This window comes from Charadrius vociferus, unplaced genomic scaffold (assembly GCF_000708025.1).
Source record: "Charadrius vociferus isolate BGI_N301 unplaced genomic scaffold, ASM70802v2 scaffold201, whole genome shotgun sequence".
Taxonomy (NCBI): Eukaryota; Metazoa; Chordata; class Aves; order Charadriiformes; family Charadriidae; genus Charadrius; species Charadrius vociferus.
In genome coordinates this window covers 367,773-392,592 of record NW_009646936.1, presented here as the reverse complement: position 1 = coordinate 392,592, position 24,820 = coordinate 367,773, and the positions used below count along the sequence as shown (strand labels likewise).

The following is a 24,820-nucleotide window of genomic DNA, read 5'->3' as shown; positions in this document are numbered from 1 at the left end:
TTCTGAAATATTATACCTCAGTGTCACCATTTAGCTTCTGTTTGCCTTCAGAAACTATATAATGAACTCAAACCAATGGTTACAATTTCTTGGGAAAAGATTGCTGACATATTGCTTGCAAAGCTGGTGTTTTATGGTGTCTTTAATTTATTATCTGTTTCCTGGGTATGGACTGGTTTATGCCATTAGCATCTTCTTTAAAGGTCACGTTCTGGGGTGTTTGTTCTTTCTGACATTTGTCCACATTCAGCACATGCGGAAAAATTAAGTTTGCAGATGTGACCTATGTTGTGTATGATAATATTTCTGAAATAAATCAAAACTAATTTGCCTAGAAATATTATTGAGGAACTGTTTTAAATGTCAGTATGCTAGTGAAATTAACAGTTGGTTTTTTTATTGAGCATGCCGTTCTGCTGAAGTTCCCCTCTTAGCAATTGCCAAAGTATAAAAACTGTTCTGAAAACTGTCTTTGCCATTTATTACTGAAGGTGTTTACACTCATAAGAGTTCCTAGATTGACCACAGTGTTCAGTTTGAAATATATTTGTTTGGTAAGTTATCTAGAGCATTTGTATGAAACTCTGTCCTGTCCTGAGTAGTTGTGCAAAGGACCCGATGAGACCTAGGTTATTTCAGCGTGGATACTTAAGAGAGGAAAGCTTGACTATGCTGAAACAAGTGGAAAAAATTGTCAGTGATTTTCTGTTGTCAGTATTTAATCCAAATGTGAATGTGAATGATGCATCCATCCAGTGATACTACTGGCACAGTCACTTTGTTCAGATGTCTTATAGATACCTGTCTAATACAAACTGGATTCATATTACTTACCAATTATAAGTGAGAGATATAATTTATATATTTTTGCTTGTTTTTACATGGGTTTGTGGAATAAATGGATGGTACTATATATGATGATTCTGGGTTTGCACAGGTTAATGGCTGATCGAGTGCTCGTGATTGGCAGTGGAGGGAGAGAGCATGCGCTGGCCTGGAAGTTGGCCCAGTCCCCACATGTAAAACACGTGTTTGTTGCTCCAGGGAATGCAGGAACAGCTGACAATGGAAAAATTTCAAATTCAGGTGAAGAGGGGGAAAAAACAGAACATGGTGCCAAGTAATCAGTAGTACGGGTGTCAGAACTGAAACAAACCTGACCACGTTCCTGTTGAGTCGGGAGGAGATAACAATTATTCTTTTCTTTTACTGGTACCACAAATTTTTTAAGGCACATATTTATTTTTTCTGTGTGTTTTATTTCTGAATTTTAGAACTGCATAGTAAAACATCATACTATACCTATTTTTAGCCTAGCTTCTTAAGATAGTGAGGCTTATATGAGACTGTATTTCTACACCTCATCTCTTTCCTCCCACAGTTATGCTTGAGTTCACTTACCAATTTCAGCAAAATGTAGCAAAGGAGTAGAAGGCTCAAAATTATTCACTTCTGGATAGAAACTTCTCTGTTGTCTGCCCAGGCTGCTCAGCTAAATTTAGCTACATCACGCACTGGCATTGAGTAAATCTTTGTTCAGGTGTTGAAATTGAGTTTCTCTATGAACTTGCAGTTTTATTTTTTCAAGTTTTTATCTGCTACGATAAGCAGCTTTTAAAAGTTTATATTGATTACATATAGCAAATAAAATACATTGAGTAAGTTGGCAGATGTGCATTAAAACAGTAGTGCAAATTGGAGACGTTCACTGTTCCTTCTGGTATCTATTATCACTGTTATATTGTTTGTTTAACTTTGCCCTTCATGGGCTGTTTCATTATTTTAATCATACTTCTTAGGATGATGGAACAATGACATTCTCATCTCCCATCTCTTATTTAGGCCTTACAGTGGTAACTCGCTCACTAATACTAATATAATTATTTCCTTTTCCTTTTCAGCTGTATTAGTGAGCAATCACACTATTGTTACCCAGTTCTGCAAAGATCATAACATTGGACTTGTGTTAGTTGGACAAGAAGCTCTTTTGGCAGCTGGTAAGGCTGAAATAAATTACCGTGACAGAGAAAATCAGCACTGAATTCTGCTTTAAAATGACGTCTTTCAGATCTTAGGACACACACTGACTTAATTAAACTGAAGAGCAAGAAAATTTGGGTAATCTTGTAAATGTAAATTGTAGTCACTTAAAACATTTATCTTCATAGCTGTATGCTGCTTTTTTATGTTAGAAAGCAGCAGGGGAAATCATGCAGGATCAAGAATTGATAATGGTTACAAGCACTCTTGTGTCTTCTGCTTTGCTTTCCTTTATATAAATAATTTTCTTGCCCTAATATTGTTGCTGTATGCAACAGTACCCAGATCATCACGTGCATTTATAGCAATGTGCAGTAAGATTTCCGTGTCTTAAATAGTGATTAGAAGTACCAGACAGTCCTAACAGTAGTCATGAGGTGGTAACTGTGACGGTGCTTAGTAATGTAAAGAGCTAAAGACCTCTTAAAAATAAATGATGAAACATGTCATTGGATATGCAGAACCTTATTTTAATTAGATTTCTGAGACAAAAGTGTCTCAGAGACTGCTGGAATGGTTATGTGGTTTTCCTTTTGTCAAAATGACTTGATGTTTCCAAAGAGATGACTTGGTTCTTTTGTTATTTTTGATAATTAGGGATTGTGGATGACTTGAGAGCAGCAGGAGTTAGATGTTTTGGACCATCTGCAAAAGCAGCCCAGCTGGCATCCAACACCAGTTTTGCCAAAGCCTTTCTGGATCGACATGGGATCCCAACAGCAAGATGGAAAGCCTTCACCAATCCCCAGGAAGCTTGTAGGTTTATTATCAGGTAAATACTTTGATACTGGAAACTCCTCTGTCAAGTTATCTATGCATTTGGCCTCCAGCCATGATAGTTGCCTAGAACTTGGTAACTTTTCAAGTAGCTACTGAATGAATTGGTTTTGTAATTAGAGACAGATGCTGAAGGTGCAGGGAACTTAAACAGGTTGATTTTTCTCTTCACAAATCACAGCTTTTCTTCTATTTGATCAGCTTTTTCAGGATGCTAGTTAGCTATTTAAAAGGCAAAAAAATGTGGCAGAGTAAAATATTTCAATAAATCTTTCTGTAAGGCCAAGATTAATTTCTCCACAGACAGATACCAGCAAAATGCTATCTCTGGGGTGATTTGGGAGGTACTGGTCAAATACTCATAACTTAAGGAGGATACTCTTATTTCTTCAAGGCTAGAGAGCACCTCTCTTACATGGAGAGAGAAATGTAACTGCATATCTCTGCAATTGCTTTGAACGGTAATGCCTCTGAAGTCATTGGGGATCCTTTGGGAGAGTAACTTACTGCGGTGGCTATTTTGGTCCAGTCTCACAGCAGCTGCTGTGTTCAGCTACACTGAGCTGTGGCTGTGTGTCAGTTTCACGGACTTCTTGTCTTTGCTGTCACGTGGTACATGTGGTATAATCTAGTGGAACTTTTTTTTTTTTAAATAAAAACAACCTTTTTGCTGACTTTGCTCTGTAGCAGCATTAAGACTGTATTACTCCCGTGCAGAGGAACAGGCCAACAACTTGTATCTCTGTAAGCATGCATCAGACTCAGAAAGGAAGACTGTTTCTCAGGTCAGCACACTGAGATCTGGAGAAAGGGAGCTTTGTGTGAGCCTGCTTTTGGCTGCTTGTATAAATCTAGGTTTGAGATTTATCCTAATATAAATCCTAATGTGGAAAAGAGGAAGGAGATGTTGTTTCACAAAACAGGCTAGTAGTGTGTAGAATTAGCTTTTCAAAAGGGACATTTTATTTCGCTGTCCACAAGCTGGAGAGACGTGAATGGATAAAGTGTAGTTAAAATATGTTAACATTATGCTGGTTTGTTCCTTTTTTTTTTCTTCTAGATTTAGTTTGTGTTTAAGAGTAAGTGGAGCAATTATGTTAACACACTAGGTCTAACATATCCTTTACATGCAAGACCTAACTCAACCTTAACCTTACAACCCTAAACAGAACTTCTGTAGTGGTTTATAGGATTGTGTACTGTAATCTGGTGTTATAAAACTATAAACCATCAATGAGTTCATCTTTCCAAACCTATGATGGGAATAAAATAGTAACCCAACTCAGGGAAAACAGGAAGAAACTGTGAGGTGTTAAAGTTATAGAATCATAAAATCATATAATAGTTATAGTTGGAAAAGACCTTAAAGATCATCTGGTTCTAACCTCCCTGCCATGGGCAGGGACACCTCCCACCAGAACAGATTGCTCAAAGCCCCATCCAACCTGGCCTTGAACACTTCCAGGGATGGGGCATGCACAACTTCTCTGGGCAACAGTTTCCAGTGCCTCACCACCCTCACAGTAAAGAATTTCTTCCTAATATCTAATCTAAATCTACCCTCTTTCAGTTTAAAACCATTACCCCTCATCCTATTACTACATGCCCCAATAAAGAGTCCCTCTCCGCCTTTCCTGTAGACCCCCTTTAAGTACTGGAAAGCTGCTATAGGGTCTTCCCGGACCCTTCTCTTCTCCAGACTGAGGAACCTGAACTTTCTCAGCCTGCCTTCATAGAAGAGGTGCTCCAGCCCTCTGGTCATCTTCATGGCCCTCCTCTGGACCCGCTCCAACAGGTCCATGTCCTTCTTATGTTGAGGGCTCCAGAACCGGATGCAATATTCCAGGTGTGGTCTCACGAGAGCAGAGTAGAGGGGCAGGATCATGTCCCTCGACCTGCTGGCCACGCTTCTTTCGATGCAGCCCAGGATACGGTTGGCCTTCTGGGCTCTGAGCGCACATTGCCGGGTCATGTTGAACTTACCAACCAACACCCCCAAGTCCTTCTCCTCAGGCCTGCTCTTGATCCATTCTCCACCCAGCCTGTATTTGTGCTTGCTATTGCCCCGGCCCATGTGCAGAAACTTACTTTTGGCCTTGTTGAACTTCACGAGGTTCACACACTTCAATACAAAGTTCAGTGACTTGTCCAAGGATGTACATTGAGATGGTGTCAGAACCAACAACAGAATTCATGGATTTCTGGTTCACAGTCCTGTGCTGAGGGCTGTAAGAGCCCGTTCACCTCCATGACAGGATGGACTAGCAAGCTAGCAAGGACTGTATTTTTCTGAAGTGTTATTCTTGAACTGTTCAGAAAAAAAGGAAGAATATGGGAGGCATTCAGCTTAAAAATGATAATTTCACTGGGTGCAGTAGGGATGCCTGAATCTCACTTTTGCTTTCATTTGAAGCACAGACTTTCCTGCACGAGTTGTACGGGCAAGGGGCCCTGCTGCTAGAAAAGAAGTGACTATTGCAGCCAGCAAAGAGGAAGCCTGCAGAGCTGTCCAAGAGATTATGCAGGTGGATAAATCTTTAATTAATCATTGGGAATCCAATTCTTGATGTTCTGTAGCCTATGAGTTTGTAATTTTGTCCACAGGAAGCAAGTATTTTCAGGATAAACTTGCCCATTTGACTAAGGAATTTCTCTGGGTATCATCATCAAATTCTTCGTGTTTGCCCCAGACAGAGGACAGCGAGCAGGGATTTGTAGAGTTTGTGACAGAACTCTCATTCCAGCACTGAGTCCTGCTGCCTTTTCCCTCCCACTTTTTCATTTTTCATTGGCATCCTGGGTCTGATAAGGTGCATTTCAATGTCTCTTCCTTATCTCCAAATGAGATTCTATTGGCATTGCTCAACATAACAGAATTCAAGCAAACCAGTAGTTTTCATATGCATTGTTTTTTCTGTTAAAAAAAAATAAAGAGAGGATTTAGCCAGTAGATGTCATGTTTGCTAACTGGAGTATTATTTTTTTTTGTGTACAGGACAGAATGTTTGGAGAGATGGTTGTTATTGAAGAACTTCTTCAAGGGGAAGAACTTTCTGTATGTGATCGACGGTGTGATTATGTGCTTTTATTCTTTGGCATTTCTGTTATGCTCCATGCATAAACACACAGGTTTATTGTTTCAAATAGGTTTTTTTGTTTATTTGCACTTACATAAATAAATATGCAATCTAGGTAATTTCATGTCATACTAGTCAATGTATGTTGTCAGTAGAATTTTCTTCTACATTAGCCATTATGGTGATCTTTTTAGGGCGAAAATGATCTTTTTTCCCTAAGGTGACTTAAAACATGTTTCTATGGACTTTGTCTTGGTAATTCTTGTTATATCAATAATTTTGTGCTAATATTTAGTGCCTATTTTAGCACTTTCTTTACCATGGATTACTCAGTGGCAGGGTAAAACTTAAGCGTGCATATTATATGCCACATAAAAACTGAAAATGAGTTCTTTGTGCAAGGTTTGTCCTGCACTGAGAATACCTCACACTCATTCAGGCCCCAGATCTGCAAACACACACATTTAACCTGAAACATATGAATAATTCTGTCAAGTCAATGAAGACTATTCACATGCCTTAAGGTAAGTACATGTCCACGTGACGGATAGGTCACGATCTAATTCATCAGAAAGGAACTGTTATGACGGGCACCATTTCTCTTGATTATTTAAAAATTAGAAAGAAAGCTCAATGAATCTTTCAAGTCAGTAGGCTTGCAGAAGGGTAAGTGAATTCTATTGCTTTCTGTCTTTTATTCATAAATTTTCCTGGCAGAACTGAGCCTCAGCCTGTGACCAGCAGTGTTAACTTCCCTGAGGACAGGACATTGACACTGTTCTGTGTTGTGTGTGTCTCTTAACAGTGCTTGTGCTTCACGGATGGTGTCACTGTTGCCTCAATGCCCCCAGCCCAGGCCCACAAACGATTATTGGATGGCGACCAGGGTCCAAACACTGGAGGGATGGGAGCCTATTGCCCAGTTCCTCAGGTATAGCAATCCTCCTCCTCAGCCCCCAATAAGGCTGATCACATCTGTGGTTAATATATCTCCTTTAGGGCCCAGTCATTTTTCTGTCACATAGGTCAGATTTCTTCTGGAATTGATTGATGCTTTACTTGTATAAGTGCAATACAGGGCTCAAACTTCAGTAGTCATTCTTTAGGATTTAATAAGGCAGTGTTCTGAGGAACAGTCTCTCTTTTACCTTTTCCATTATTCCTCAACTTGGTGTTTCTCTGCTCCTATTAGCATCACTTATAATGTCCCTTCAAAATTCCCTGCATGCCTGGAGTCTTCGTGTTTTGAACATAACCTTGGGTTTCTTGTTGATTCTTAAAGCTGACTGCATTGTTCTAAATATGCTGCTCAAGTACATTATTAATGTGTTTTTCTGTAAGTATAGAAACGATCTTACTGTGTACAGCCCAGGCTACCAGTGTCTCAAACCTACTTAAAATTGGCCTTCTAAAGAAAGATCCAAACAAAAAATCTTCGGAATCAGAGGATCAGACTATCTGTCCTTCAGGCAGCAGCATCCGAATGGAAGGATTGCAGTGATTGGGGGTGGGAGAGCCGAAAACATGGCTGAGGCATTTACTTACCCCAGTACTTCCAGGTGCTATGAGCTAGTCCAGCAAATGTCATCACTGTCTCAATCAGTTTGATGTTAATCGTCAGGTTCCAGAAGTTCTTCTGGAGAAAATCAATGATGCTGTCCTTCAACATGTTGTTGATAGTATGAGACAAGAAGGAACAGCATATGTAGGTAAGTAAGCATTCAACTGAAAAACAAGGTAAAGTCATATCAAGATTAGTTTCACTGTTAGAGATTGCTTTTGAATTCCAAATAATACTTATTTAAAAAAAAAAAAGTAGTTAATTTTTCACACAGTATTAAGTGTCCCTGGTTTGGTTTATAGCTCTTCCTTTGGAGAGGAGAACTTTCATCTTTTCTTCATAAAACATACTGTATTTTTATTAAATATTTTTTATTAAAACAGTTGCAACCAGAGTCTTTGTATTTCAGGGTATAATATATACTTACATTCTGTTGTACTGTTCACTCCTATATACAGCAATGAGAGTTTTCTTAAGATCTTTGTCTTAAGGCTGTTCTGAAAAAGGAAAGTGGTGCTCACAGCTGTCACTTAACGCAAATAGCTGCTCTTGGTACTGAAGACTGTCTAGATCACATATATGTAAAGACTTGGGTTCCAGTCTGCAATGTATTCTATCCTACTTGGTAACTTTTTTACAATGACCAAACCTGCAGTAAGAACTTAGAAGGAGTTGAGCATTTTCAGGGTGGTGCTGGAGGACCCGATGCTTTTGGGGGGTTAAAATTTAACACTTGTTGTTCTCTGGGGATTGGTTTTCTGATTGTACAATGGAAGGCCTGCCTTAGATCACCACACACATATAAGTGTGTTGCAGTAGAAATGATAGCATACCAACTTCAATAAGTTTCTGTTTGGTTTTGTTTGTTAGTAACAGTAGTGAATTTTGGTATTTTTGCCTGACATACAGAGTTATACACCTATATTTATGCATGTCGATAGTATGCTTAATGGTAAGAAAGTCACAGGGCCTGCATAATGGAGTTTTATGGGAACTGTTTTTCTCAACCTGTCAATTCCTTCTCATCTCTGAATGCCTGCAATTAGAGGGCGGTAGCAGAAGGTGGAACTTGACTTTCTCATGCAGAGGGATTGCTTTCTGCTGTAGTCACTGTCAAATGTGATGCAATGTTCCTCAGGTTGTTGCTAGCCACTTTGTTGGTTATTGAGGAATTAGTATGACTTGTATATAACTGCTTGCAGAATCCCTGCTCCTAACTCCTTACAGTTTGCAGAAATGCATAGCACATTCCAAAATACTGTGTTGCATTTAAAGGGGTTCTTGAAAAATAAATGTTTAAATTCATTTTCTTAGCTGTGTTCTTTCTGCTCAGGTGTACTGCAAACAGGTTTAATGCTTACCAAAGATGGTGTGAAAATTTTAAACTTTAAATGTCAGTTTGGTGACCCTCAGTGCCAGGTAAGTGAAAGATACTGGAAACTTAAATACGCTTTATTCTTTTACCTCTGACTGTTACCTTTAGGGAAATGCGTGTGATATATTTGGATTTATGTCTTCCTTCCCCTGAATATGCAGATCTCAATAAGAATGTCTTAGACAATGTATGAGATGAGATAACTTAAAATTTTAGCTTGTCAGCTTCTGTGAATTGTTAGTTAAAGAACGTAAGTTAAAGAGCTGTTCCTCAGATTTTGTTTTTCTGGATAGAAGCAGAATGGAAAAGACCTAAGTTCATGTTCCTTCTACATAATCTCACATCTCATGTTTGTAAATTTATGACTGTTGCAAAAAGATGCTGCAAATTAATGCTCACCTATAGTTTCCAAATCTACTGGTATAGGGAAATACAGTATTTTCAGTTTGGCAGGTACAGATTTTACAGATTAATTGGATTTTCCTTATTTCGAATTTCAACAAGTCAGCAAAATAAAAAACTAACTTCTATCACAATGAAAATTTTGTGCAGGTAATTCTTCCACTGCTTAAAAATGATTTTTATGAAGTGATTCAAGCAACAATTGATGGCAAACTCTGCAGCTTCATGCCAGCCTGGTCAGAAAATAGTACCGCTGTGTGTGTGGTCATGGCAAGCCCAGGATACCCAGGAGACTGTGACAAAGGCATGGAGGTAACAGGTAACTGCAGCAGGTTGTTTACTATTTAATTTCAGTGTAGTACTTCAGCAAGTTTCCATTTACCTCTTCTCCCAGAGATCTGTACAGCTTTCCTCCATCCCACCCCTCACACTCTATCAGAGTCTGCCTTCATCCATCACTTCTTTCCTTTGTGGAAGGGATAGCTGTTTGGTAAGATCTTTTAATGAGAATGTATGCCTGTCCAAAGTAGCACAGGAGCTAAGTGTTTAATGTTACATCATTATATGAAGCTCTGTCTGTAGCTGGTTGCTGAGATAAGAAGATGATGGGGAATTATGTTCTCCTGGAGCAACTCTGGTGCATCCATGTGCAGTACTTCCACACACTCTGCTGGAAACACGGACTACAGTGTTGTCAGCACGACTGCCTTTTCCTAGCTTTGCTCCCTTGCCAGGAGGTTGTGTTATCTTAGCTAATGCCTGACCAGGTGGTAAGGGTGAGACTTGAGGACTTGTGGCCTTTAAAATAGCAGCAGTTCATGCCTCCGCCATCAGCTTGGTTCCTTCCTTTGCAATGACCAGCCAGGTCATTACTGTGTAGTAGTAATAAGTACCTCTTCTTCATAGGGCTCGAAGGGTTTTTGAGAAGCTGGGAGTGTGGGCTTTAGGTCAATACTTATTTTCTGTGTTAAAATTCTTGTGGTTTAATATTAAAATTAAAATTAAAAAAAAAATATTTACAAACAGAGAGAAATGTTGCAGAACTATTTCCTTCCCTCTCAGCTACTTCCTTGCCAGTCCAACACTATGCTTTGCGTAAAGCAACCCAGACATAAGATCTTATATCAAGGCCACCTTATTTTTTTCAGAACTCTAGTTACCCTACATCAGTCAGGAAGGAAGTCATGTTCTATTGCTTTTTCCCATGTTGAGATTTCTGCTGTCATGTTCTCCTTGCCCACCCTCCTCTTCCAGTTCACTTACTGTATTTATCTTGTTTTGTCAGTGATATTCTGCAAAACTCTGCATGTCTCTAACGGTAAAAATCCAAACCATGTAACTGAATGAATCCCCCTGCTAATGAGCTGCCTTTCACTAGTCAGACTCAGGAACTTAACTTTTTTCACTTTAGTATTCATACCTTTGGGAGTGAGGTTGTATGACCACCCTGCTTGTTAATCACAAAAAAGACAGTCAAAACAACAAAATTCAATTCATTCTTTTTATTAATTTACTCCAACCCCTGGAGTTGTGTGGGTTTTGTTTTTTTTTTTTTTCCTATTTTCCACATTGATTCCTACATTTTAATAGCCTTAACAATCATTTTATTCTGGAGTATTTGCTAAAACTTGATGGGAAGGAGTTAGTTAGGTTTCCATTACAGCAAGGCCAGCTGGGGCTCAGCTTTGACCTTGTCAGGAAAGTGCTGTAGCAACATAAAACACTGTACCTTCAGCAAGTATAAAGGTCCCTTTTACTTGTTTATAAAAACTGTCTAGCTGACAACACGGGGAAAACTGTTTTGTTTCACTTTTTCCAAGCGATGGCAGCAGTTCCTCCTCTATTCTCATCTTCTCCTCAAAATATGAGTCTTAAAAAAAAAAAACCTCTGAGAAATTTTGCTGTCCTCTAACAGGAACATACATGGAAATAAATTAAAAGAACAAAATACATAATTTGTTTTAGCTATTGGACAGCCACCTACAAGTTTTTGTAGAGCATTGATTCCAGCTGTGGTAGGGAATTGTGTGGAGTGGGCACAGCAGAATAGCTAGGGAAATGCTGATGTAACTTTAACATTAAAGGTTTAGTATCAGGGAGAGGGGAGAATCCAAGCAGTAAACTGCTACGGATTGTGATTTCATACAGGAAAGGCCCACACAAATTATTCACAATTACAATATTCAGCAGAGTTTTGCCCTGGCACAAGCTAGTTATATGTCCTGTTGTGGCTCCTGGATCCCTTATTTCTGTTCCTGTGTGATTTGAGTCCTTACTGGACGTCTCAGAAGGGAGCCTTAGGGCCAGTGGAGTGGGATACCCTTCAGTGGTAATGCTATTTCTTGGAAGAAAAGTAACGTGGGAATCTTTATTGTTGTTCTCCCTTGTCTGAAGAAAGGACTTCAATCTTCACTGCTTTGCCAACTTGGTATGTGATTTAAAATACTGAGAGAGTTCCTTTTGCTTTTGTAGGACTGTTGCAAGCCAAAGAGTTAGGACTGGAGGTGTTCCATGCTGGCACAACACTGAAGGACGGCAGAGTGGTGACAAGTGGTGGCAGAGTCCTCTCCATTACTGCTGTTAAGGAGGACCTGATGAAAGCACTGGGAGAAGCCAACAGGGGTGTAGCAGCCATACATTTCAAGGGTGCCACTTACAGGAAGGACATTGGCCATCGGGGTATACGACTTCTCAAACAGTCTCTGTATGTAAGCAAAGGCACTAGGAGAAATAGATGCTAGTCCAAAGTTTTATGTCTATTGTTCCCATTTGTGTGACGAATGATGGTCTAGGCAGAAAATGTTGCTACTGCTGCTAGCATGTCCTTTACTCTCCACAGGGGTCTAATATACAAAGAGAGACGAGTGGAAGCTGTAGCCAGTGATGTTTTGTTTCATCAGCCGGAAACATCAATTGTAAGTGGTACCAGATCAGGTAAGACTGGGAATAATCTTTGAATTTCCTCCATATATTGAATTCAACACAACTTTCTTTTCCCCCAGCAGGTGAGCAATGTATTCTTAGCATTGAAATTGAGCTTGAGAAGCTGAGCTGTGGTCACCACAAATAAAGAAAACTCTAATTTCTTTCTCATCACTCCTCTTTTGCTTAATTAAAAAACAGTTGGCTTAACATGGGGATGATTGCACTTTTGCAAGGTTGGTCTAGTGAACAGAATAACTCCTGGATTAATGGAATGGTTTGGTATGTCACTGGGCAGAAGTGATCCTACCAGCTGCATATATGAGTACAACATCCAAATAGTTATTAGGGTGTGGCTAACAATCACAGAACTCGTTATTTGCTCTTCGGACTATGTTCTTTACTCCTAGCCGTAATCTACTGAGAAAAATCACTTGTTGACTTTTTTCCCCTTAGAAAAAAGTAACTACGTAGAGAAAAAAAGTGAGCTCTTTATAGTTTGGTAAAATGTTTAACCTTTGTGATACACAATCCATAGGTCACAAATATAGAATAATAAAGATCTATTTATAACATCATGAAATATGTGACTTTGGGGTCCGCGCTTCATAAAGGTTTGCATGTTTCTGTCAGTGGACTCAGTGCTGTCTTCTCCAAGGGATGATAATTTGCAGTACTTGCCTTGATGAGTGTTTTGGGTCTTTTTATTTCCCTTAAGAATGATCCTTGACATATTTGTACTTGGCAGGGAGTCATTCAGAAGTAGGAGGCTTTCCTGGTTTCTTTGACTTGAAAGCATCTGGTTATGATGATCCTATCTTGGTATCTCAAACTAAAGGCCTTGGACCTAAACTGCAGGTAACTTGCCACTTGACTGTAGCAAAGCTCATGTTATCTCCCAAGACTGTCTTAAATGCCACAGCCAATTGCATCATCTGCACCCTTCTGAGCATTACAAATACATCTCAAGTCCACTGCAACGGTCATTTGAACTTTGTAGACGATCATTTGAGCAAGGCGTGAGCCTATGTTATTGAGAATGTGGAGGCTCTGGATATTTTGTGATGAAATGATAATAAACCAAAACATTTAGCTGAGCAACTTGAGGAACTAAGAACAGAATTTCTGCTACAAAATAGAGAGTCCATTGGCTTTGAGAAAGATCAGTTCAGAGGAGTATAGGGGAATGTTGAAATGATTACTGTCAGGCTTAGCTTAATAAATTGTATGCAGAGAGATAGCGCGATTACTTCTGTCACAGCACTAGGGAAAAGAAGGATGGAGGAGATAAACATTAAATTTGAAAAAAAGTCCAATAGGTAAAGAATGCTAATTACACTAGAACACATAGGATAAGTTGAGCCAGGAATATATATATATATATATATTCAGAAGAAAGCTTTCAGCCCTCAGAGGAGTTGGAGTCCTGAAGCTGCCTTTCACTGGTCAGGCACAGGAACTTAACTTGTTTCAAGTTGGTGTTTATACTTTTAGTAATGGGATGATGATATGGTTTGGCTTCCTGCAACAGCAGGGGACCAAGCAATATAATCCAGAAGGTCTTTTGCTGTCTTACATTCTTGGACACCTCTGAGCATGAAAAAGTGATTGGTGCTGGCTCTTGTGAGTCTTTGTTCCAACTGCTTGGCAGAGAGACATTCCCAACTGTGTTTACACAGACTGTTCCCAAGACTCTTCCTTGGCCAAAAAAAGTTGGCCGATGCCTATACGAATTGTTACTAGATCAGTGGGAGGGAGATGTTATAATGCAACAAAGGACACGGGATGACTGGTTTCCATAGCACCTCTAAATCCACCAGCTGGTGAAAGAAATCAGGCTTGTAGTCCAAACTCAGACTTTGTTTAGGCGCTGATCTGTTACCATTTTGAAGACAGTGATAGTATTTATCTGCATTTTTCTCTTGCCCATCTTTCTGTACTGAGCTTTTCTACACTGGTATAACTAGACTGTTAGAGCTGTGACAGTAAAAGGTAGTTAAAGTTAGAAAATTTATCCATACGTATGCAATCATTGTCCTATTTCAGACCCTAAAGTGGTAACTGACAGAGATGAATTGCACTGCGTGCGCTGGTGCTATGCATATACATCAGCAGTTGGCACAAATGGAACTGCTCTGGTGTATCCCTGACAGCGTGGAAACCTCTGCTTGTAATAAAGTCATGTAAATGTCGCCGCTTTATAGAAGCCATGATGTCTGAATCAGGCTTCGTTACTTGTGGGATGCAAACACCTTGATAACTATGTTTGAAACGAAATAACAGCCTTCCTGAGGGAAAGATTATTGCTTTGTGAATGACCTGACTTTCAGTGGAGCCTACAGACCAGGCCCATGTTGTTGTCTGTGACATGAGATAGCTGAGATCAAAAGACTCCTTGGGGAGGGTGGGAGTGAAGAATGTCTTTCCCTGTGGACTTGGAGAAGAAGAAGAAAATTACTTAATACATTGTTTCAGTTTTGCTGTGTAGCCCAGTGAAATCTGAAGGCAAAAGTAAAGCAGAATGCACAGTGATGTTTGAGCAACCCAATCTTGTTTTTGGAAATTGCTAGGATGTTCTGTAGGTTGAATATCCTGGGAATTTGTAATTGCTTTTAGACACCTCTTAATCTGGATTTGACATAATATTCCAAAAAGCAAACAACCAACCAACCCAAAATGACAATTTCTGGGTAGCTGGAGCTAGAACTGGAGTTAATGTTTCAAAGAACAAAATAGATTTTTCTTTTCTCTGCAAGAAAATAAGCTGTTTTCTCTTGATTAAAACTGGGTGATGCACCAGGGCATCTTCTGCATGTATGTTCTTTTATGATTCTTTTCAGGCAAAAGAAGATTTCTGCTTATTTGACTGATTAATATCTGAGTTTTGCATATTTCTCGTCACCACTGCTGGTTCCTACCGTGTTTTGCAGGTTGCACAAATATGTAAGAGACATGACACCATAGGTCAGGACCTGGTTGCCATGTGTCTCAATGCCATCCTGGCTCAAGGAGCAGAGCCTCTCTTCTTCCTCAATTATTTTGCCTGTGGCAAACTTGATGTTGAAGTGACTGAAACAATCAAAGAAGGAATAGCTGAAGCTTGCAGAAATGCAGGATGTGCTTTCTTGGGTATGAAAGCTCCTTTCCTTTGAGATTTGAAGGTTCTGATGTTGAAACATTTACTAGTGAAATAGGCTTTGTAGGCAGAAGCAGTATGTGGTAGTAGAGCAGCTGGTTTTGTTTGGTGGGAAAAACAGTCAAGCATTTGGGCCTAAATTCTTCTTTATCTCTAAAATGGGTCAGCACAGAGGGATGCTTTTTACTATTCATGTATTTGGATCCTGATTCTTGCTTATTTATCCTTGTACAAAGGAGAGCAAATTTGGATGCCTCACATTCTTGAAGTGTTAATATGTTTTCATTCTCTCTCTGATACTCAGTCATAGCAGGGAGGTGCCAGATAAGTAGCATGAAATGAAAAAAAAATATTATTCTTTCAGTAACTTCTTGAAGCTTTGTTCTGTTTAAGTCTTGAGGTGAGGTAAGAAACCAACAAGGATTTTTAAAATATATCTGAATGCACTGTTTAGGTTGCATGTCTCTGCAGCTGTCCTGGATACACTGCTTATTTTAGGAGCTGCTATAGGTTTAAAGTGAACAATAAAAAATGTTTACAGCTAATGCTGACTGCTTTCTCTCTCCTTGTAGGCAGGGAGATGGCTGAGGTGATTGGCATGTATTCTTCTGGAGAGTATGACCTGGCTGGTTTTGTGGTTGGCACAGTGGAGCGAGGGCAAATGCTTCTGGGTCTGCAGAGAGCTGATGAGGAGGATGTGCTCATTGGACTGGCCTCTTCTGGGATCCACGGTCGTGGCTTTAGCATCATAAGGAAGATTCTCTTAATGTCCTCCTTACACTACTCCTCACCAGCACCTGGCAGTTGTGGTGACAAGACTCTAGGTACAATATCTTTCTTTTCAAAAACAAATCTGCAAATGAATTGTGTTCAGAGATTTTCATAACTAGATGCTGCCAAGGGTTGTTTCTTTCAGGATGGGTTAGGGTTTGTCAGTCTTTGGGGTAGGTATGTGGGCTTGCTTCCACAGCTTTGGAAGAGTGTGCCAGCACTTTTTGCTACTTCCCAAGGCTGTCTGCCTCAGAGCAGAAGGGAACTTGTTCAGAGAAGCATTCCCACTAAACACTTAATGACCTTTGAAACAAATTGATTGATTTGACACTTTTGTTTGCAGGAGATATATTGCTGACCCCAGCAAAAATGTACAGTCCATCTTTGCTGCCTGTCCTTCGCTCAGGGCATGTGAAGGCTTTTGCCTTCATTGCTGAGGAAGGTTTGCTGGAAGGCATCTCCAGAATCCTGCCAGAACATGTCAGCGCTGTCCTAGGTAAGCATTAAAGATGACTGTTTCTGTTTGACAAAATTTATGTAGAGCATGGACTTGACTTTTCAGCTTCAAGTTATAGAGATACTCAGAAATTTATGTGTCTACATAGTTGGAGACTGAATGACCTGAAGTCAATGCTTTTCCAAAGAGCCTACCAAAAGCATTCCTATTTCAAGTATGCATCAGCTAATGAGCACACTCTCACTGAAGAAGAGAAATTTAAGGAGAGTTTGAAGGCAGCTCATCTCTAGGCCAAAAAGTGTTTGAGAAGATTGTATGTTCTCCTAGACACCTTTCCATACTAAACATTTTGACCAAACAGTGAAGCTTGTTGAGAGAATTAATTATTTAATTGAGAGAATTGCATTATTTGCTCCACAGTACATGTACGTGTACACACACACACATACATTTGATGAAGTTTTATGGTAGGTGGTCAACTCCACAATAGATTAGCATTTGACATCTGCAAGTAAGGTAGAATTTTTTCTCTTGAAGCTGAAATTGGGCAAAGTATTCAAAAGTCCAAAATATTAAAGAAAACCATATTTACGCGAGTCCAAAAATATTGTGGGGATGGGGGGGGGGGAGGAGGAAGGTGTCTGTATGTCTGTCTGTATTTCTCTGGAATGAAATTAGAAAGGAAAAGAAGAAACCCAGTTTACTAAGGGGGTGCCTAGCTTGTTTGCCAATGCCTGGAACCACAGACAAGATAACAAGCCCAAGAGATTGTTAGTTTTCTGAAGTGAAATCAAGTTGGCAAGTCTGCAGTATCAAGCTTTTCACAGACAACCTAAGGCTATGCCAGCATGAGTAGGGTCACTGTGAAAGCCCATCCGTGCTTCCCATCTGTGTGTAGAACACTCAGCCCTGTCCCAGTCTGCCCATCCATACACCTAATTATACACTCTTCTACTAATTATTGATTCTTCGAAACAGAAAACCAGGATCTGCTTAAGCAGTCCAAAAAAGCCAGAAAATAATTCGTCCCGTGGCTCCTTTATATCTTACAGAGGAGATGTAAGTCTTGTGTAGCTTTGTCCTTCTGGCTGGTGAGGGTTGGATGCATTTTAATTTGCCATCATTTCCTGCATGTTCTCATTAGAAAGCCTGGAGAAGACTTGGCTCACACAAATTATGGCTAGAAACCTCTAGCTAAGCAGCACCTATAAACTTGACACTGGGTCAGTGTCCTCCTTGGATGGTATTCTTAAAATAGCAAGAATTAGTATCTATCAGCCCTTGTAATATACCACTGTCATTATATACAATAAAAGATGTGTAGCAAATATTTGTGCTGACTATATACAAATTTCAATTGTTTTCAGATGCTCTCAGTTGGAAGATTCCTGAAATCTTTTGCTGGCTTTACAAAGAGGGAAACCTCTCTGAGGAGGAGATGGCTCAGACATTTAATTGTGGGATTGGTGCAGTCTTGGTTGTGCAGAAGGACCTGGCTCAGCATGTTCTCAAGGACATACAGAGACATGAGGAAGCTTGGCTGATTGGGAAAGTTGTTGCCCCTTGTCACACAGGTTAGCAGGTGTCCTCATGGGAAATGAATGTTTAATTTTTAATTTTTTTTTTTATATTAAACAAAGTATGGTTTGATTCAAGGTGTAACAGGTTCATCTGTCTCACTTCAGAGGGGTTTCCACTTTAGGATATGCTATTTAATTTTTAAGTTGATACAGGGTAAATTGTTTGAGTGTGATTCTGTGAAGCACTGAGCATCTCCTCAGAGGTACCAGCTCTCCTCAGTTCTGTAGGCACTGAGGAGACTCCTTCTTGCAAAATTTCTGTAGTTCATATATTTTCTCTGTCATTTCATTAGGCTGGAGGTTACCTGACACCTTCGCATCTAGATTTCATTATTAAATACACTGAGAAGTGAATGGTGAGAAATGAATGACTTGTTTTCAGAGTGACAGTGCTTGAATAGTGTCTTACCTAGGTACCTGCTGAGACTTGAGTAAATCCCTCTGATGACTCTCTGTAAGGACTCAAATGTTATTTAGTTGATTACATTTTACCACAATCCTAGTAGTCAGCCCACCTCCTTTCCAACCCCTTCCCAACTCACATGGATCCGTTGTAAAGACTGAGGATAGGCTACGGCTGTGTACAGTCATATGTGATGCTAAGTCTTCATTCTAGTATGTCCATTGCTTGACATACAGACTTGAACCAAAATCCCTCTGGAAACCAAACAGCTTGGGGAGAAGTTTGGGCGGTCAGAATGCAACCTCAGTTCTGTCAACATCATTTTTAGTGTAATTTTGCAACATGAGAGAAAGAAGACGACAGGTATCAAAGACGGGGATAATCCTTGAAAAGACCATGCCATACCTAGGCCTTTGTGAACAATGCTGCGAGTGAGTAGCACAAAAGAAGTCAACACAACTAATGTGAGTTGTTTTGTTCAAGTAGGACACGTTTTTTTAGTTCAGTTAGCACTAGCATAAATTCAGTGCTGGTAGGTATTCTCTTAACTGAAACTTATGATTAATAAACTATACAAAGTAAATTTAGATGGAAAAGTAAAATCTAAGGTATTTTAACATTTTCCTCACATATTTGGAGGAAATTCTCGTATCGAAGTTGAGAATCTTCAGGAAGCTCTGCAGCTGAGCAGCCCCCAGCACCTGCTGAATAGCACTGTTGTCGAGAGTCAACACCAGCCCAGAAAGAGCAAAGTTAAAGTAGCTGTTCTCATCTCTGGAACAGGTGAGCTTTCATTCATCATCACACAAAGAAATGTCCTTACAAAGGAGAGGCTGAATTCAGCCCTGATAAAAGTGCATCCACCTTGCCTTTTTTTTTCAGAGGAGTCTATGGAGCCTTCTAAAACCAAGGTTGCATTTTGACTGGAAGTCAAGAAGGTGTGTTGTACTGCTTAACAAATGAGTTTTATTAGTGCACAGATTCCTTAATCCTCTTCTATTTGCGCAGTTGATGAAAACAAGGTTTTTGGTAGATAAACAGAACTGAAAGTCAATTCTTAGTGACATAGTTCATCTATTTCATGAATCTTTGCTTTCTCTTAATTTGAGGCACAAACCTTGCTGCGCTCATCAGTTATGCAAAAGAGCCAGGCAGTTGTGCTCAAGTTGTCCTTGTCATCTCCAACAAGTCTGGTGTGGAAGAACTACGAAATGCAGCCCGGGCTGGAATTCCCACCAGGGTAAAGACACCCATTTCCTTTCCTTTTTATGACCAGCTCACAGCTACTGAATTTGTAGGTCTTTATGAAACGCTTGGTAAGAATTCGTGTTTCACTTTTGTTTAAAACTTTTCTGTGGATGCAGCACAAAGCTGTCAAAGTTATCAACAGAGACAGAGCTGAAAGATGTATGGATTTAACACAGTGCTGTGAGTGTCTGTCCCTTCTCTTCAATGAATGCTACAGTCCAGAGTTAGGAAGGGACTTAAAATAAGCATGCATCTACATTTAGAGATGAGCTTAAGTTTCACTGAAATCAGTGTGCTTACATTCTACTTTTGCCAGTGCTTTGATGATTTGAGTCTGAGACTGTAGCCCACACAGCTTCCAGCTTTAACAGAAATCAGTAAGACTTCAGGGTCCATGAAACACATAAGCATGTTGTCTCCTTGGCTTCTCCTTTCTTAGAAAAACCTTTGTCTCATGTTGTGTTCAGTCACTTTCACTGGCACCATACAGTCTCTTCTCCTACCTGTGGTCAGTAAAGTAGCACTATGCTATCAAAATTTTCACTGGCTTGTTTCATGAAACAAAGATTTAGAAAGAGAGTAACATCACGTCATCGTATTTGACAAAGTGTGGAATGTGGCTTTTGCAAACATTCAACAACTTGGGATTTCAAACACAGCCCACCAGGAACTCCTGCTTCTAAGATTTAATGATTTTGAGCAGTTATCATGTTTGTACAGCTATGCACAGATGGAGATAAATGCTGTTAAATGCTCTCTGTGCATTAAAGAGTTTTCAGCAAGCTTCCTCAACAGTTGAGTTGGATTCATGTTACTTTTTTTCTGGCAATATAAAGACACATCTCTGGAAAAAAAAGTAATATCAGAATTCATTCACATTTTCATAGCCAAGAGCACGACTGCTTTGTTAGCCCCTTTTTTGAATGTTCTCATGAACAGAGTCAGGAATCAACACTTACCTTGGGAGCTGGGGCTGAGAGGTGGAGTAGAATTCTTGACTTCCTCCCTTTACACAGAATGTCTGGCCAGTTTGTTGTCTTTTAGATATGTTAGTGATTTTCAGTAAACAACTATAGACTAACTAGTGGTGATGTTCTCGATAAGTTATTACTATTTTTACTTTAGTCTTTGGCTAGACGTTTTGGAGTAAGAGGTCAGTATCTTCCAATGTGTTCCCCCTTATTTCCCTCTACACCAGATTACCCACGTTTCTCTTTACACGGTTGGCTTCTCTTTGGGCTGATTTTCTACACATCCTAGAAAGCATCCCATGTGAAACAGCCAGTGTTAGCTAGCAAGTGATTGGGGTATTCCCAGGAATGTTTGTATGAATGTGAAAGATCACAAATGTCCTGAATAATGTACGAATTTATAACTTTTTAAGTCCCTGAGTGTCCTGGAATGAAATCTGTTTTGCTTTCTCTTGTTGCCCAAGCAGCTGCTCTCATTGACATGAAATGATTTCCTTGGTGTGGCTTTTGATGTATTTTAATTTTTTAGGTGATTGATCATAAGTTATATGGGAGTCGCTCTGAATTTGACAGCACGATTGACCAAGTTCTTGAAGAATTTGCTGTTGAACTAATATGTCTTTCAGGATTTATGAGAATTTTGTCTAGCCCTTTTCTCAGAAAATGGAAAGGTAAGAAATTGTAACTGTAAAAGAGAAATTTAAATGGGGGTACCTGGTCTCACCAGAATTGCAGAGTCATAGTTAGTTCTTTGGCTTTTAGTTGAATCTCTCACAGCTTTGCTGACACTGAGGTTTGCATGTAAATCAGTGGGGCTGCCCTATGTCTTAATTTGTTCCAGCCAGCAGGACTGCACTGGGATTCTGACTGTGCATTGGCAGAGAAACACCTTGTGCTGGCATAATGAATAACAGAGGGGGAAAATCAGGGTCACGGGGTTGGTCTGCGTGCCTTTCTGCTGGCATGGAGAAATGCCTGTGGAGCAGGCAGGAGTTTGGTTCTGTCTGCAGTAGGGGACAGGTAGCATAATGGTGTCTTTTCTCAAGGAGCTGTGCTGGGGAGTTGTGCTGAACTTACTCCCTGCAGTAGTCACTCAGAAAAACATTGGAGAGAGACTGATTTCTCAGTTCATCTCCCTCCTGCGCTGACCTGAGGGCTGCACAGCGTAGCACTACTCTGTGCTGTGTGCTGGAAATACAGCCATTACAGCCCCCTAAATGAGTGTGGCTCTGCTGTGGGGCATAGATTTCTTCAGATATGCTCCAGGCCAGTGGAGGGGGGACCGCACACTCCTCTTTCTTCATGGCTGTGGACGGCAAGTGCCAGCTCCTGAGGCCTGGCTCGGAAGTTACTCACTAACTATGCAGATGGCACTTGGATAGGCTCCTTTGGGAATGGTGTTTCCTATGAAAACCACTTCCATCTCTGCAGTGGCTCTGCATGAGGCTGCAGTGTGAAGTCCACTTCCAAGCCCCTCGTCTGCAGCATGAGGGCAGGTCACCTGGGAGGGGAGAGACTTATGACGCCATCTGTCCATCTGCAGATGCAAAAGTAAATGAAGTCCTTGGCCTTAACTGAAAGATGCTTGCCTGGCTACTGCTAAAGCCTGCACACTGTCACCTGTGTTCCTGGAAGAGCAGCATTTCCTCAGCTCAGAGCAGCACTTCCTCAGATTTCCTTAGTGATTGTAACACCATGTACATTTGTTGCTTTTTAACCTGAATCTGAACATGTCCTGCTACATTTAAACTCCTGAGTGATGCTCAATGCTGCTGTTTTGAACTGATGATGAAGTCTCACTTTTATTTTTAAAGGAAATTCAGTTCAAATTGATTTTATTTCTTTTTAATTTTTTTTCCTCTCACACTGATGCCCAGGGAAAATTCTGAATGCTTCCCCAACCCTTTTCCCACCAATCAAGGATGGAAATGCCCATCAGCAAGCCCTGCAAAGTGGATTCAAAGTCACAGGCTGCACTGTGCATTTTGTCCTGGTAGGTATCCTCTTGCCTGACATTAAGCTATGAAAAGGAATTTGCTTTTTTCTTTTCTTTCTGAAGGCAGGAAGAGGTAACAGGAACATGTGGAAATTTGGGGTTTGTTACCAGTGAAAACAGGAAGATGCGGGGGTCACATTGCGTTTGTGGTTTCTTGAGGTCCTGTCTTCTTCCTTCATATCATCTTTTTTCCTTCAGTTTCTCCTATCCTCAGCAAACTGCCCTCTGAGTCTTCTAGCCCATGTCGCTCTCCCTGCTTTACCCCCTAATGTAATGTAGTGTACCCCCTAATGGAGGTCATAAGCCTCTCCAGATGTACTTTAAGCCTCCTGCACACAACTACAGATGTATTCACCAACATCTCCCATGAGACTTTCTGTGCCCCGTCCACATCGTCCATAACCTTCCTGAGTCTGTTCACCAGCCTCTTCTGAAAGACTGCCAATATCCCCATTTTAGGAGGAATCTAGTCCGAAAGCAGTGATCCACCAGGAGCCAGTGTCTGTGAAGGCAGACGACACCGAGGAGACACTGTCAGAAAGGGTTAAAGAAGCCGAGTGTCGGGCTTTTCCCATTGCCCTGCAGCTGGTGGCCAGTGGAGCAGTGCAGTTAGGAGCTGATGGTAAAACCTACTGGAAACAAGAGAGCCAAAGTCTGTGTCTTCAAGAAGGGAAGAGAGACTGCACATCCTCTCTCGTGGCTCTGGAGCCTCAAGAAAACGATGTGGTGTAGCCACGATAATGAGTGGCTTGCTCCCTGCTCATCTTTCCCTCCTCTCTCCTCCTCCCTGCCCCCTCCCTGCCCTCGATGTGCTTCTCTGACTGAAGGCGTATCAGTGTCACAGGTTTCCATTCTGAGCTGTGATCCTTTCCCCTTAGCTTGCAGCTTTAGTTACACTCCTTTTGCAAAACTGGCAGTGGAAGCCAAGCTATCATTTCAGATTTTGAATGTCTTTGTTCTCTTTTTTTCATCTGTAAAGGAGATCTTACAGATTTACAAATCAAAGAGGGGGCTTAAGCTGTAAAAATGGTCTGGTGCTTCAGAGGGAAGTGAATTCTTCTGAGGGATCCCTTTTTGTTAGCTGCATCACGCTGCAGAGCTCCAAGAGCTTTACAAAGCAACCACAAAGATGAAGCCTGTTGCTGCAAGAGGGTGACCAGCTACTGTTGGATGGAAGAGGCCAGACATGTTGGGGCAGATCAGAAGCGAGGCCCAACATGGCACGGTGTGGATTTGGGGGGGAACAAGCATTACAGATGAATGCATACTTCTGTGGGAGGAGGTGGGAGTCTGCAAGGACCTCGTCCTTGTAAGCTCCACCACCGTGGGAGCGCCTCAGGGTACAGGGAAAAGGGGATATGCAAACACGTGCACCAACGTGGGAACCAGAGTCTAGCAGGCTGCCAAGCAGAAGATCCAAAGGCCAACAAGGCAGGGAGCTTTTAAAATGAAAAAAAAAATGAAACAAACTCCCCTTCACAGATTATTTGTTGATACGATGTAAGAGCGCATACTGAACATATATCTAGACACTTTCCCCTCCCTGCTCCTTGAAAGGGTGCGGCGCGTTTGCATTCCCCAAATTTCATATTAAAACATTTGGATCTTGAGGGATGAAAATTTGTTTAGAGGGATTAGAAACACCAGATTTCAGGCATTGTTTTCCTTCATCCTTGAAATCAGCAGAGTAAGGCACCCTCAGCTTAACTTGCAGTGGCAGGAAAATCTCAGTTTTCTTTGTTGACTGAATGATTGGCTTGGTCCAGAGAGCTGCTGCTGTTAAATAAAACCTTTTTCTGTGGGAAGCTTATTTTGTATCTGCCAGAATAATGACTTGCATGCAAGTAATGTAAATCAGAGGAAGAAAGCTAGCTAAGAAGCTACTTGAACAAAGTAGAAAAGAAGTAGCCAGAGCTGAATTTTCTGGGGGAGGGATCACTAATAGCCATTAGATGCAGTGAAAAAAGTGTAATCTTGTTTTGGTATTACATGTACTGTACTAGTAAGGACGTACTGTAACAGGCTGCTTGAGAGCACAGGTCAGCTCCAGTTAAAAAGTCTAAATTTTTCCTTTTTTCTTTTTTTCTTAACTGTGTGGCTAGTG

General features: G+C 40.6%; 1 protein-coding gene across 1 annotated transcript; it reads left to right on the top strand.

The window, feature by feature from the left end:
- The first annotated feature begins 941 nt into the window (after nucleotides 1–941).
- LOC104295199 (trifunctional purine biosynthetic protein adenosine-3-like) lies at nucleotides 942–23,448 on the top strand. The gene is made up of 21 exons (XM_009894918.1): nucleotides 942–1,086; nucleotides 1,902–1,997; nucleotides 2,638–2,812; nucleotides 5,231–5,342; nucleotides 5,813–5,872; nucleotides 6,700–6,825; nucleotides 7,516–7,603; nucleotides 8,789–8,874; nucleotides 9,383–9,551; nucleotides 11,705–11,936; nucleotides 12,072–12,166; nucleotides 12,903–13,012; nucleotides 15,085–15,283; nucleotides 15,863–16,114; nucleotides 16,405–16,557; nucleotides 17,886–18,092; nucleotides 19,141–19,284; nucleotides 19,611–19,741; nucleotides 21,250–21,391; nucleotides 22,598–22,713; nucleotides 23,176–23,448. Exons 1-21 carry the CDS (start codon nucleotides 942–944, stop codon nucleotides 23,446–23,448), a joined length of 3,111 nt encoding a protein of 1,036 aa, XP_009893220.1.
- Nucleotides 23,449–24,820: the final 1,372 nt, after the last annotated feature.